Source organism: Helianthus annuus, chromosome 15 (assembly GCF_002127325.2).
Source record: "Helianthus annuus cultivar XRQ/B chromosome 15, HanXRQr2.0-SUNRISE, whole genome shotgun sequence".
Classification (NCBI taxonomy): Eukaryota; Viridiplantae; Streptophyta; class Magnoliopsida; order Asterales; family Asteraceae; genus Helianthus; species Helianthus annuus.
In genome coordinates, this window is record NC_035447.2 from 109,603,295 (window position 1) to 109,615,641 (window position 12,347).

At 35.5% G+C, this 12,347-nt stretch overlaps 1 protein-coding gene and 1 long non-coding RNA gene across 2 annotated transcripts; one reads left to right on the plus strand and one right to left on the minus strand.

Moving 5' to 3' along the window:
* The first annotated feature begins 3,502 nt into the window (after positions 1–3,502).
* LOC110910057 lies at positions 3,503–4,976 on the plus strand. The gene is made up of 3 exons (XR_002575809.2): positions 3,503–3,636; positions 4,178–4,231; positions 4,745–4,976. It is a non-coding gene; the product is annotated as an uncharacterized LOC110910057 (long non-coding RNA).
* Positions 4,977–8,898: 3,922 nt separating this feature from the next.
* On the minus strand, positions 8,899–10,317 carry LOC110912172 (transcription factor TCP19). Its single transcript, XM_022156844.2, has one exon. The coding sequence runs from the start codon at positions 10,185–10,187 to the stop codon at positions 9,159–9,161; it is 1,029 nt and encodes a 342-aa protein (XP_022012536.1). The 5' UTR covers positions 10,188–10,317; the 3' UTR covers positions 8,899–9,158.
* Between the last annotated feature and the right edge of the window lie 2,030 nt (positions 10,318–12,347).

Sequence of the window (12,347 nt, forward strand, 5' to 3'; positions counted from 1 at the left end):
TTTAAATGATAAATTTGATATATGGGTCATACCCTACTGATATAATATGTTATATTAAGTATATTTACTGTATGAACCAGACCCGAAACTCAGATTTCTAATTTTACCCTTTTATTATCTTTTAAATGACCAAAATGCCCTTCTAAGGCATAAATTGGGTTTAACATTATTCCGGGAAATATAGAACATAACTTACTGATATAATATCATATTTTAAGCATATTATCTCAGGGAACTTGCATTTGAATCATTGGCCTACCCGTATCGCCCTTTTCGCATTCGGTTCGGTTTACGTAACTAGTTTGCGTAAATCGACCGAAACGGGTCAAACGATATCATTTTTATGTCAAAATCCAGAATGTATTTAGTATACCCATATTATACAAGTATTCAAACTTGTCGGGTCTAAATCACGTTCTATCCGGTCTTCGCTTAATCGTGCGCTTGAACCGTATATTTCCTTAAAACTAACCGGTCTAAGCTTAGGCTTAATTAAAGACCCGTTAGTATTCTAATTGGTTATTTAAACCATCGTTCCAGACTAGAGCCTTCCGGTAAATTGTACCTACGCTTACTTAAGTGAATATGGCTGAGTTATTATAATTCTTGCTATTTAAGACAGGAGCTAGCTCAGGTAAATACTCTTAACTTATTTTCCCTATTACGGGCTTGGGATACGGTAATATAAATACCGCATGGTCAGGTATGGGATTCGAAGACCAATGTGTCGGGAAATCCAAATAACCTGTTTTAATTCGTATTGCTTGACTGAAACATTGGGGGTTAATGCGACCGTGTCCTGGATATCCTTGACTCATTAATTGCAAATGGCCACGACCTAAGCACGGGGTGTAGGCATACACCTGACAGATGCTTTATGCTTATTATTTGATTATACCCAATATGGGATTCCCAATAAGGGAATAGTGGTGTGTCGGTTAATCTTGAACCGGCATAGGACCGGGCCCCGTATGTAGAGCAAGTTATGTAAAACTGATAACATGAGATATAGTTTGTCCCAAGTATAAAAGATTAATATTGCCTTGTGCATCTTAATCAAGTGTCAAAATAGTTTTGTGCCTTGTGCGCCTAAACCAATTTTCATAAACTCTTTTCAAATGAGTCAGTTGAGTGTATTTACCAGTGAAAACTGACGTATTTTTCCAAAGTCTAAGTGACAGGTACAAGTACGTAATAGGCTGGAAGCTGCTCAGGGCGTTAGTAAGGAATCTTGCAAGTTCTAGGCGTCTAAAGTCTGTTGAACATTTATCTTATTTTATTTGATCCGCCTGTGGATCCGTTTCAACTACTTGTGATATTAAATATTACGTTTATGTAAAGTTGAAATGAATCTATTCCTGCTTCCGCTGTGCATTTATATATTGTGTTGTTTGACTATGATGTTATCAACTACGTCACGTTACCCCCACCGGGCCCACCGGTGACACGTGGAAATTCGGGGTGTGACACTGAAACTGAGGCTTGCGCCTCCTTTTATAGGCCTAACGAGGGGTCTCTTGCGCCCTGCGAGAGATTTGGTTTTGGCCTTCGCAGCTCGCGAGAACCATAGGCTAGGCTCTAGCCTTGGTGAGTCGATGGGGTAGCCTTGACACGCTTCGGGACACGTAGCATAATGCCTTGTCCGATAAACAAAGCCAGTCGCGCCCCCCGAGGGACTTGGCTAACGGGGTCGCGCCCCGCGAGCGACTTTTAGATTTTGTTTTATTTGTTTTTATAAATATTAGGGTATTTAGGGTCTGTTTCTTGTATACGGGGTATATTTTAGGACGTTTAGGGTTAGGTTAAGGGGTTTTAGGAGGGTTGTTATACTACCTCCTTGGAATGATAAAGGAAGCTCAAATTAAATCTTTAAGCTCGGAAGATCCAAAGAAAGGGAGGACTAAGGGTTTCGCGGATAAGTTGGAAGATAATTCAAATAGGCTCATAACCAGATTTGGCCGAATTTGGATACCATGGTTTTGTGAAATAAAGGCCGCACTACTCGAATAAGCTCATAAGTCCCTGTATTCCATCCACCCGGGGGCGACAAAAATGTACCGAGATTTAAAGAAAAACTATCGGTGGCCCGGAATGAAACACGATATTGTTAAATATGTCGCGAAGTGTCTTACTTGTTCGCAAGTAAAGGCGGAACATCAAAAGCCATATGGTAAGTTACAACCATTAGAAATTTCGATGTGGAAGTGGGGAAATATAAAAATGGACCTAGTAACCAAACTTCCCAAAACAAAGAAAGGTCATGATGCCATATGGGTGATTGTAGACCGCCTCACCAAAAGCGTACACTTTTTACCAATTCGAGAAACCTCCTCCTCGGAAAGGCTATCAGAAATTTATGTAAACGAGATTATATCTCGCCACGGGGTACCCGTGTCCATTGTGTCGGATCAAGATACCCGATTTACATCACGGTTTTGGCAAAGGTTTTATGAGAAAATGGGTACAAAGTTGCATTTCAGTACCGCCTATCACCCCCAAATGGATGGGCAATCTGAACAAACCATTCAAACATTCATAGATATGTTAAGATCTTGCGTTATGGATTTTGGTGAAAGTTGGGACGACCACTTGCTTTTCTTTGAATTTCCGTACAACAATAGCATTCAAATGGCACCCTATGAAATGTTGTATGGAAGGAAATGTAAAACTCCCGTATGTTTGGGGGAGGTGGGACAAAGAGAAATTGCATCCAAGGATGTAGTAGCCAAGACTAATGAGAAGATTGATCTCATACGGGCCCGATTATAGGCGACACAAGACCGACAAAAATCTTATGCAAATCGAAGAAGACGTCCCATTGAGTTTCGAGTAGGGGACCACGTGTTATTAAAAGTTTCACCATGGAAGGGGTATAATTCGGTTCCGTAAACGATGGAAGTCGGGTCCTCGTTACATAGGACCTTTCAATATTTTAGCTCAGATTGGGAAAGTGGCATACCGGTTGGAATTACCGCCAGCATTAGATGGAATTCACAATACCTTCCATGTATCACAACTACGAAAGTGCCTCGCGGATGAAACAGCACATGTGCCACTCGACGACATTGAAGTGGATGAACGAATGAATTACATTGAACGGCCATTAGCTATTAAAGATTCTAAAGTAACGCGCCTCCGCAACAAGAATATTAGACAAGTCTTGGTCCAGTGGCAACACCGAAAGGGATCGGAACTTACGTGGGAGTTGGAGGACGATATGCGGGAACACTACCCGGCGTTATTTGGTATGTATTTAGGTTTTGGGGACGAAACCTCCTTTAAGGGGGGTAGACTTGTAACACCCCAAAAATTTTAAATAAGTATATGTGTTTAAAAATAACTAGAAATATAAACCTAGTTAAAATATATGTAAAATTTTAGCCTAAGAATGAACAATAACCATTTTAAAATAAACACTCAAAATTGAGGGACTAATTTTGGACAAATGAGAAAATGAAATTACTAAAACAAAAATTAAAACACAAACACACACATCAGTGTGTGTGTCGACCCCAGGTAGAAAAAAAAAAGAGGAAAAACCCTCACAAACTAAAATCAGTGAAATATGAAGGAAGATCAAGGCTAATCTTGTGCATGAACCCTAATTTGTGACCATTTAAGCTTGCTTAACAAGTGGTAAGTTATAATTTTTTATTTGGTTGATTTTAATATGATGAAGATGTATGAACTTGGCAAATTTCTTAGGTATGTTAGTAACCTAGTGTTAATTGCTGAAGAAATCATGATTAGAAGCAATTGTGAATGTTAATTTGAATGAAATTAGTATGTTTATGTGTTTTGATAAAAACCCTTCATAAGTCATGAAGTGGGTTTTTTAGAATTGATCATAAAATGGATATTCTAGTGATAACTATGATGTTAACTAGTCAACTAAGAGGAAGGATGAGTAATTTTCATAATGATTATTCGTTGTGACGATTTGAGTAATTGGGAAATTGTGTACGTATAGGAAGATCGGTATGTAAGTATATGAAAAACAGTAAATTCTAAACAATAATGATTGTCACATACCAAGTGCTCGATGAAATGCTTTAGATGATAATTGTGCAAATAAATGACAATTGTTAGTGAAGTTCATGTTTAGAATGTAAGTATGTGTTGTAAGTGGTAAAATGAATTCATGAGAACTAAAAGGAAGTGAACATGGTAATTGTAGGTGCGAAGGAAGAAGGCTCAAGCAATAAGAAGCCTCAAAACTCACAAGATCGAGGTACGCTACTTGTACGATTAAAGTTTATTTGTAGCATTTCTTAATGTTATATAATGTAGTAGTTGTAGTCCGATAAAGAATGATCATGTAATAGACCCATTACAAATGAGTCAAACGAATTAGAATGAATATGTAAAAGAATGGTCATATGTTGACCCGTTATGAACGGGTCAAATGAACTAGAATGAGGATGTTAAAGAAATGGGCATACGATTGATCCGTTATGAACGGGTCAAACAAACTAGAATGTGATTTTATAGAACGGTTATGAAATTGATCTGTTGCGAACGAGTCAAACAAGTTAGAATGTGAAGTTAAAGATTGGTCCTGTAATTAACCCGTTATGAACAGGTCGACGAACTAGAATGTTATGCTTAAGAATGGTATGTAAGTGACCCGTTGTGAACGGGTCAAATAAATGGAAGTTGGATAATGAATGTGAATCATGTTTGTTAGAAGTTAGAATGATGAAATTACATGTAATTAACTTTGATTCTTGTTGTTGTGATATAGGTAAAGCCATCCTTTAAATGGCACGCTACGCTCGGAACGAACACACTCCATATTGCCCGCAATGCGCTTCCGGAATTTAGTGTTGTAAACAGGTCAAAACACTTTTCTTGTCTTTTAGTCAGGCGTTGATAAACTTTACCCAATAACATGTGTTTAAAACTTTTGTAAATGTTGGTGGGTTTGTAGTTGTTTAAATTGGTTGATTTTGTATATATAACCAAGTTTTCTTTAATAATGCGTAAAAGTTTAAATTGGGTCGTAAATTTTTACTGTTTAAGTCTTGGCATTTGACCTTTTGAAATATGGGCGTTTTAGGGTCGTATATGGCTATATGGTCCATATGAAATAATTTAACATGACAAATATTGAATCGTATAATGTTATACGGATCGTATAATGTTATATGGCTCGTATAGATGGAGAAAATGTTGAGTTGTATAACATTCTATACGGGTCATATAACATTATATAAGGTTTGGGTCGTATAGCACTAAATGGGTTGTATATTTTCTATACGGGCCGTATAATATTATACGGCTCGTATACATGTAGACAAAAAAACATGTTCTGATAACTTTTTGTGCAACATTCACCTATATGACCCGTATAACTCTATACAAGTCGTATAGATATAATAGGGGTATGAAAATAAGATTTTAGGACCATTTATAAATACCATTACTGATATTATACCCAAACATGACCCGTTACTATCCATACCTATATATTTTTTTTTTTTAACTGCAAATTTCTCTATTCTTATCATCTGTAAGTCATCTGTAAGTCTTGAATCCAAGACTTCACCGTTCCAAAGTATTTCAAAGCTTTTACATTTACCAATGGTCACCACCCCCATTATCCCTTTATTTCTTTTGTAAATAACATTGTGGATCTTAAAGGGTGATTCTTTTGGCCCACGTGGCTCACACTAGATAGACATCAAATATCAAGCACCGAGACACATGTTGGGGCCCACTTAGCCATTCTTTTACAGCTAGCAATGTACACGTGTCACCTGGAAACTCTTGCGGTCCTCACAAATGCCGCAAAAATAGCCGTGCCTATAAGCATTGTGGGTCCCACCAGGCCGCCTCAAAAGTTATAAATGGCACCCACGTGCCTCCTCCCAACCGCACGTGACAAGCATCGTATCTTAAGTAATTAAAATTTAAAAATCTTCTACTTTTAACCTCCTTTTAGCGGTAATAAACTCAAAAGACTTACTTATAAAGCATTGACAATTTAGAATCAAAAAGGGTTAATGAATTCTAAGACGTTAATCTTAAATATAATTTATATGTTTGATTTATTTGAGGTGAAGTTTTAATTGTGTAGTTATTCCACGCATTTATTTTACGTTTATCTATGAGGTAAAGTTTTAATTGTGTAGTTAATTCACCCATTTATTTTACATTCATCTATTTTTACAATACAAATCTTTCCAACGTTATCTCCCGAATTCTGCATAGTGGTAGGAGTTTTGAATTTTCCAATAGATATTTAAGTGCAATTTCCACTTGTGTCATACTGGGGTGGATATAGGTAATAAAAGATTTGGACTAGACCTTGTGTGAGGTTGTCAGTTCGATTCCCGAGCCCAACAGGGTTTTCGTCCATCCATGTGTTATTCTAGAGAGTTCTGCTCTTGTGGTGGTACGACTGTCAAGTAGTAGTCGGCGGTATGGTTTCTCGGGGGGACGCCCAAAAAAGCCAAACTTTGAAGCCAGCATGAGTCCGGTTAAGACAACATAGTCTGGCTAAAGTGGGTCAATACGAGGTTCTCCAATTTAGAGAGTATGATAACCTTATATATGAAGTTCACCATTCAAAAAAAATCTTTCCAACATTTTACTTTTTTTCTTTATTACAATTATTTTAAAATAATAAACAACTAACATTTAATTAAATGTTTATATATGTAACAATACCAAAAATCTGATTTTAGGAAAAGTTAATTACAAAATAGATTCATGCAAAAGTTAATTATATCCTAGTTTGGTGATACTAACGTGCTAACTATTAACCCAGTTAGCAATATCCTAATTCCTAACCATACGTCATTCAAAAAAAATAATAAAGGCTTATATACCCATATCCTTGCTTTCTAATCCTACATCATCCGTAACACTATCAAACCATACCTAAACAGTCATTTTGAAATTCAAAGGCCGTTCAACATATACAAATAGGGGTGTGACGGTTTTTGGGTAAAACTAAAACTGAAAACGAAATGTCGGTTTTCGGTTTTCTAAAACCTTTCGGTTTTGGTATTTTCGGTTTCGGTGTTTACGCCGGCTCGGTTCGGTTTTTTGGTTATTTCGGTTTTTAGAATAAAATTATATAAGATTCAAATAATAAAAAGTATAATTTAAAAAATAAGAATCTTTCTTATATATTTACTTTTAAGTTATTATAGTTAACCTCTTTAAATAATATTTGCTTACATAAACCTAACCTTCTAATCTATTTTATGTTCCTTCAACGTTTTTATAAATAAGTCTTTTCAGTTATAAATAAACATGTAATGTTTTTATTATAAACACTTAACATTCAAGAATAAAATTAATAGTTTTTACTAGCATTGGGTTAAACAGTTAAACAACATAAACATAAAAATATATGAATTATAACTTATCGGTTCGGTTCGGTTTTTTCGATTATTGAAAATAGTTATCCGAAAACCGGATTAAAATTTTCGGTTATTAAGAATCCGAAAACCGAACCGTTAGTTTTTGTTTCGGTTCGGTTTTTTCGGTTATTTCGGTTTTCTGCTCACCCTATATACAAAGATGATAACGGGCGTTAAAGATATACGCAACCGACTCATTGAAACTCAGGAAGTGGCTATATTTCAAAAAGTGGGTATGAAATTTGGCACTTCCCCATTCATCCAGACAAATTACGATTTTGTCATGTTGAAATTTATACCATTGGTTTTGTCTTTTTCCTCTAAGTCAAATTAGGATTTTGCCCCCGGTTAAAATTTACAATTTTGCCATTGTTATTTGTTTTTTTCCCATGTCAAATTACGATTTTGTTCCCGACGTAAAATTACAGTCATGCCACCGTTTTAGTGTTTTCTTTTTTTACAAAACTATGGTAGTGTTCTGTGTTAATTGGTTTACTTGGTGTAATTACGATTTTTCCACGTTTAAATTTATGCCATTGGTTTTGTCTTTTTCCTCTAAGTCAAATTACAATTTTGCCCCCAGCTCAAATTTACAGTATTGTCATTGCTTTTTGTTTTTTTTTTCCCATGTCAAATTACGATTTTGTTCCTGACGTAAAATTACAGTCATGCCACCGTTTTAGTGTTTTTTTTTTACAAAATCATGGTAGTGTTTTGTTTTAACTGGTTTATGTGGTGTAATTACGACTTTTCCACGTTTAAATTTATGCAATTGATTTTGTTTTTTTCCCTCTAAGTCAAATTACGATTTTGCCCCCAGCTCAAATTTACAGTATTGCCATTGCTTTTTGTTTTTTTCCCATGTCAAATTATGATTTTGCCCCTGACGTAAAATTAAAGTCATGCCACCGTTTTAGTGTTTTTTTACAAAACTATGGTAGTGTTTTGTTTTAATTGGTTTACTTGTTGTAATTTTTATTCGTGTCAGGCGGCTGCCTGGCACACGCTCATTTGTTCTGAAATTTGCAGTTTTGTCCCCTGTTTAAAATTATTGTTTTTCCATCGTTTTAGTTTTTTAGCAAAAATATGTTAGTGTTTTGTTTTAATTGATTGACTCGATATAATTTTTTAGATCGTGTTATAAGTACTATGTACAAGTAACTAAAACACAGATGTACATATTATGAGAAAAAAAAATATTCAGCTTAGTGTCCCGCAACGCAGACGGAGCAAAAACTAGTGATATACAAATGGCTAATTGAGCATTCACATCTTCTTCCCTATTTTTACTCTATAATTACAGAAAACAATATATTTTCTCTCTTATTTTAATTAAATAATACATTTTTACCTTGATCATTATTTTTTCTAATTCACTTACAAAATATATTAAAAATTTATATATCATAAACAATATCCCCTCAACTACTTTTTTATAAAATAAAGAACACACTTATAGAATATAAAAAAAAAATACACTTATAGAATTTAATGAAAGCGATGTGAATGCTATTGTTTAAACATATAAAACTAAGATCAAAATTATTGCATTCCATATGACTTTCTAGAACAAAATGCCTTCAAAGTTAAAACCTTAGCTTATACTTTATGCAATATCACTTGCACTTTCTAAAAATCCTTCCTTTTAGCAACCCACTAGACCGAAACCATATTCTTCCCCAAATCCATTTACAAAATAAACCAAAAACGAAAACATCATATGATTTCTAAAATCTAACAACAAAAAACTAACAATTCAACCACCAAACTTAACACAATCCATCATTACGACGACGTTTTCGACGGATTATCATCCGTCATAAACTGAAGCTCCCGTTTATCATAAACCTCCAACGAAAAATCCCTAAGCATCTGAGCCTGAGCCGTAGCCGCCGTTGTCACAGAGCTCGAGCTCGGCGCCATAGCCGTCGAAACAGTCCCCAACTTTTCTTCACCGCTATTGGACGGCTCGGCTCCAGACCCACCAGCCGGCTGCATAGCCGACACAAAGCTCGAAATAGGCCGAGCCGCCATATTAAACACAGTTGTCGCGCCGGCTGGAATAGCCCAAAGCTGCGGCTGAGCCGAAGCCGAGCCGACGGCTCCACTTTGCGGAATCACAAAAAACCCACCCCCAGCGTTGACCGGACCACCCATGGTCCAAACGGGTACCAAACCCGTTGGAGCAATCGGAGCCACAGGGGCAAAATTGGAAAAATTGGTAACATTAGAACCTGCTGAATCATCATTAACATCATAAAACTCACTATTACAAGCCCTTTTTCGTCTTTTCACACCACCTTCCTGTTCTTCACTACCGTTACTCGGCGTCGTCGGAATCTTCAACGTTCCGTTAACATTAACGGCGATCGCGGGCACCGTTCCGGTACCAGTAGCTTCAATAATCGCCGGTTCAGCATGCTCCAACAACCACCGGATCGTTTCACCGTCAGATTTATGCCCTAATTCACGCGTTAACTGGAATATTCTAGCAGCACACGTCGCCGGCATGCGGATTCTCCGGCCACGTCCTTCAACCTTCGTGTGACGGTCTTTTGACGTCCGCCGTGGCACCGCCACCGTCAATTGGTGGTTAGATGACGTCATTGGAACAATCGGTAACGGAGTTTCGTTTTCCGGTGGCTCTTGTTTGAAGGGTTCGGTAACCGGCGGCGAGTGGTGAACCGGAGTGATTGTATACGCGGAGGGATCGCGGAGTAAAGGATCTGACGCGGATAATATTCCGGTGTGGCTGACGTCATCGTCATCGTCGGAATCATTGTTGTTGGTACGGGTGGGGTTAATAGAGGCCATATGAGTGAGTGAATTAGGGCAAAATTGGGATGAAATTGGGGGAAATGGAACAGTTGAGGGAGAAACAAACCCTAGATAAGAGGAATGAGACCCACTTATCCTGTTGGGGGTTTCCAAATAAAAAGGGGGACCCCCTGAATGGTCTGAGTGTGTATGCAATTGCGATACAATCGACGGTTTGGATTGTTTTGGACTCGGGACACGTGGTGGGCCTACGTGTTTTGTGTGTTGAGGTTGTCGATTGTTTTTGAGATCAAAGAGGAAAAGGAAAAATGTCTCACGTAGATTTGGTTATTTGTCTATTTATAAGTTGTAACATAAGGTCTTCTTCAAGTTATCATATGTAACTAGTGCACTTCCCTCGCGCGTTGCGGCGAGAAGTCGTTCGGTATTAGTTAGATTTAATAAGGTGTCGGTATCGTTATCGGCTCTTTGTATAGCGATCAAGAGATAAACCTCTAAAAATAAAAGTCATGATAAGCCCGAAAGGATATTGACATATGTTTTTTTATTGATAAAACATGAATATTGATAAAGTTTCAAAAGTACAAATATTGGGTACTGATGTTCGGTTTAAATCGACGTGGTATCCATGTTTTTCGAACAGGGTTTTGTTTGTCACTGACACTCATTATAGCTTATGATATGAAAAAGTATTTTATACCGCTACTAAAGTTGTTCAAATAGTATTGGTTCGGTTTGTCACAATAAAAAACAAAAAAATCAGTTATAATCGACTCGATATAGCAATGAAAGAAACAACGAATATATGGGTGAATACAACTCCGTCTTCGACTAAACTTATACTGGTATGAATAGTAGCAACTGGTAATGTTGTAATTCGGTGGGAATTGAATCGGTTCATCACGAAACTGATAGAAATATCCAGATCATTCAAAAACCATAAAATCGAACACGTATCGGCTCCGATAATACATGTACATATATCGATGTTGTTGGGTCAGAATCGGTTCACTCCATCACAATATCTATAACAACGAAATATTCTATTTAAATACAACACCGTTTAAAAAAACTTATAACATAATATTAAAAAAAATAAAATAAATAAAATTGCGTATTTAGCTTTTCTAAAAAGCTTAAAGAATAAAAGTTATTAAAGAAGATACATTTATTTATCGGTATTAATAAACTAATATCAATAGGTATTAATAAACTAATATCAATAATTAAGTTAATATAAAATACTAAATGTTCATCACTGTTATATATCAAATGTTTATTTATCATTAAATATAAATATAAAAAAACAAATCTAAACACTATTCATGGAAAGTTTCTATTAATATATATAATATATAATATAATAATAATAATAATAATAATAATAATAATAATAATAATAATAATATAAAGACAGTCCTTTCCAAAATGGTAATTTCACGTCCACTAATCAAATTTTGAAAACGAAGTTTTATTTTCCATAGTATTTTTTTTAAACATAACCAACCTATTGTGAGTGTCGCTATCGTAACGTTACCATGATGAACTGAACTCATTTCACTTCCAACAAATTAAGTACCACGTCGATTCTGACCGAAGAAAATCTACACCAGTATCAATATTATCCGACTATTTACTAAAATTGTTTTCGATCAATATAAACACATGTCGGGTATCCTGTTAGCTATTTCATGAATTTATTTTTTGAATTTTATCTTTCAATTAAAAAGCTTAAAGAAAAAAAAGCTTAAAGAATAAAAGTTATTAAAGAAGATACATTTATTTATCGGTATTAATAAACTAATATCAATAGGTATTAATAAACTAATATCAATAATTAAGTTAATATAAAATACTAAAGTTCATCAATGTTATATATCAAATGTTTATTTATCATTAAATATAAATATAAAAAAACAAATCTAAACACTATTCATGGAAAGTTTCTATTAATATATATAATATACTACTAGGATATTGCAGAAATTTGATATATTAATATTACGAGGATATTGCAGGCATTTGATATGATGCAATCGGTGTAGAAATAATGTGTGTTTTACATCAACCTAAAACAGTAAAAACAAACATCGGTACAGATACTGATATATGACTCATCAAAACACAAAATTATTAACTTAGTTGGTAATTTTGGTTGGTCATGAATTGTTAGGATCTGAGTTGTTTTTATTGTGT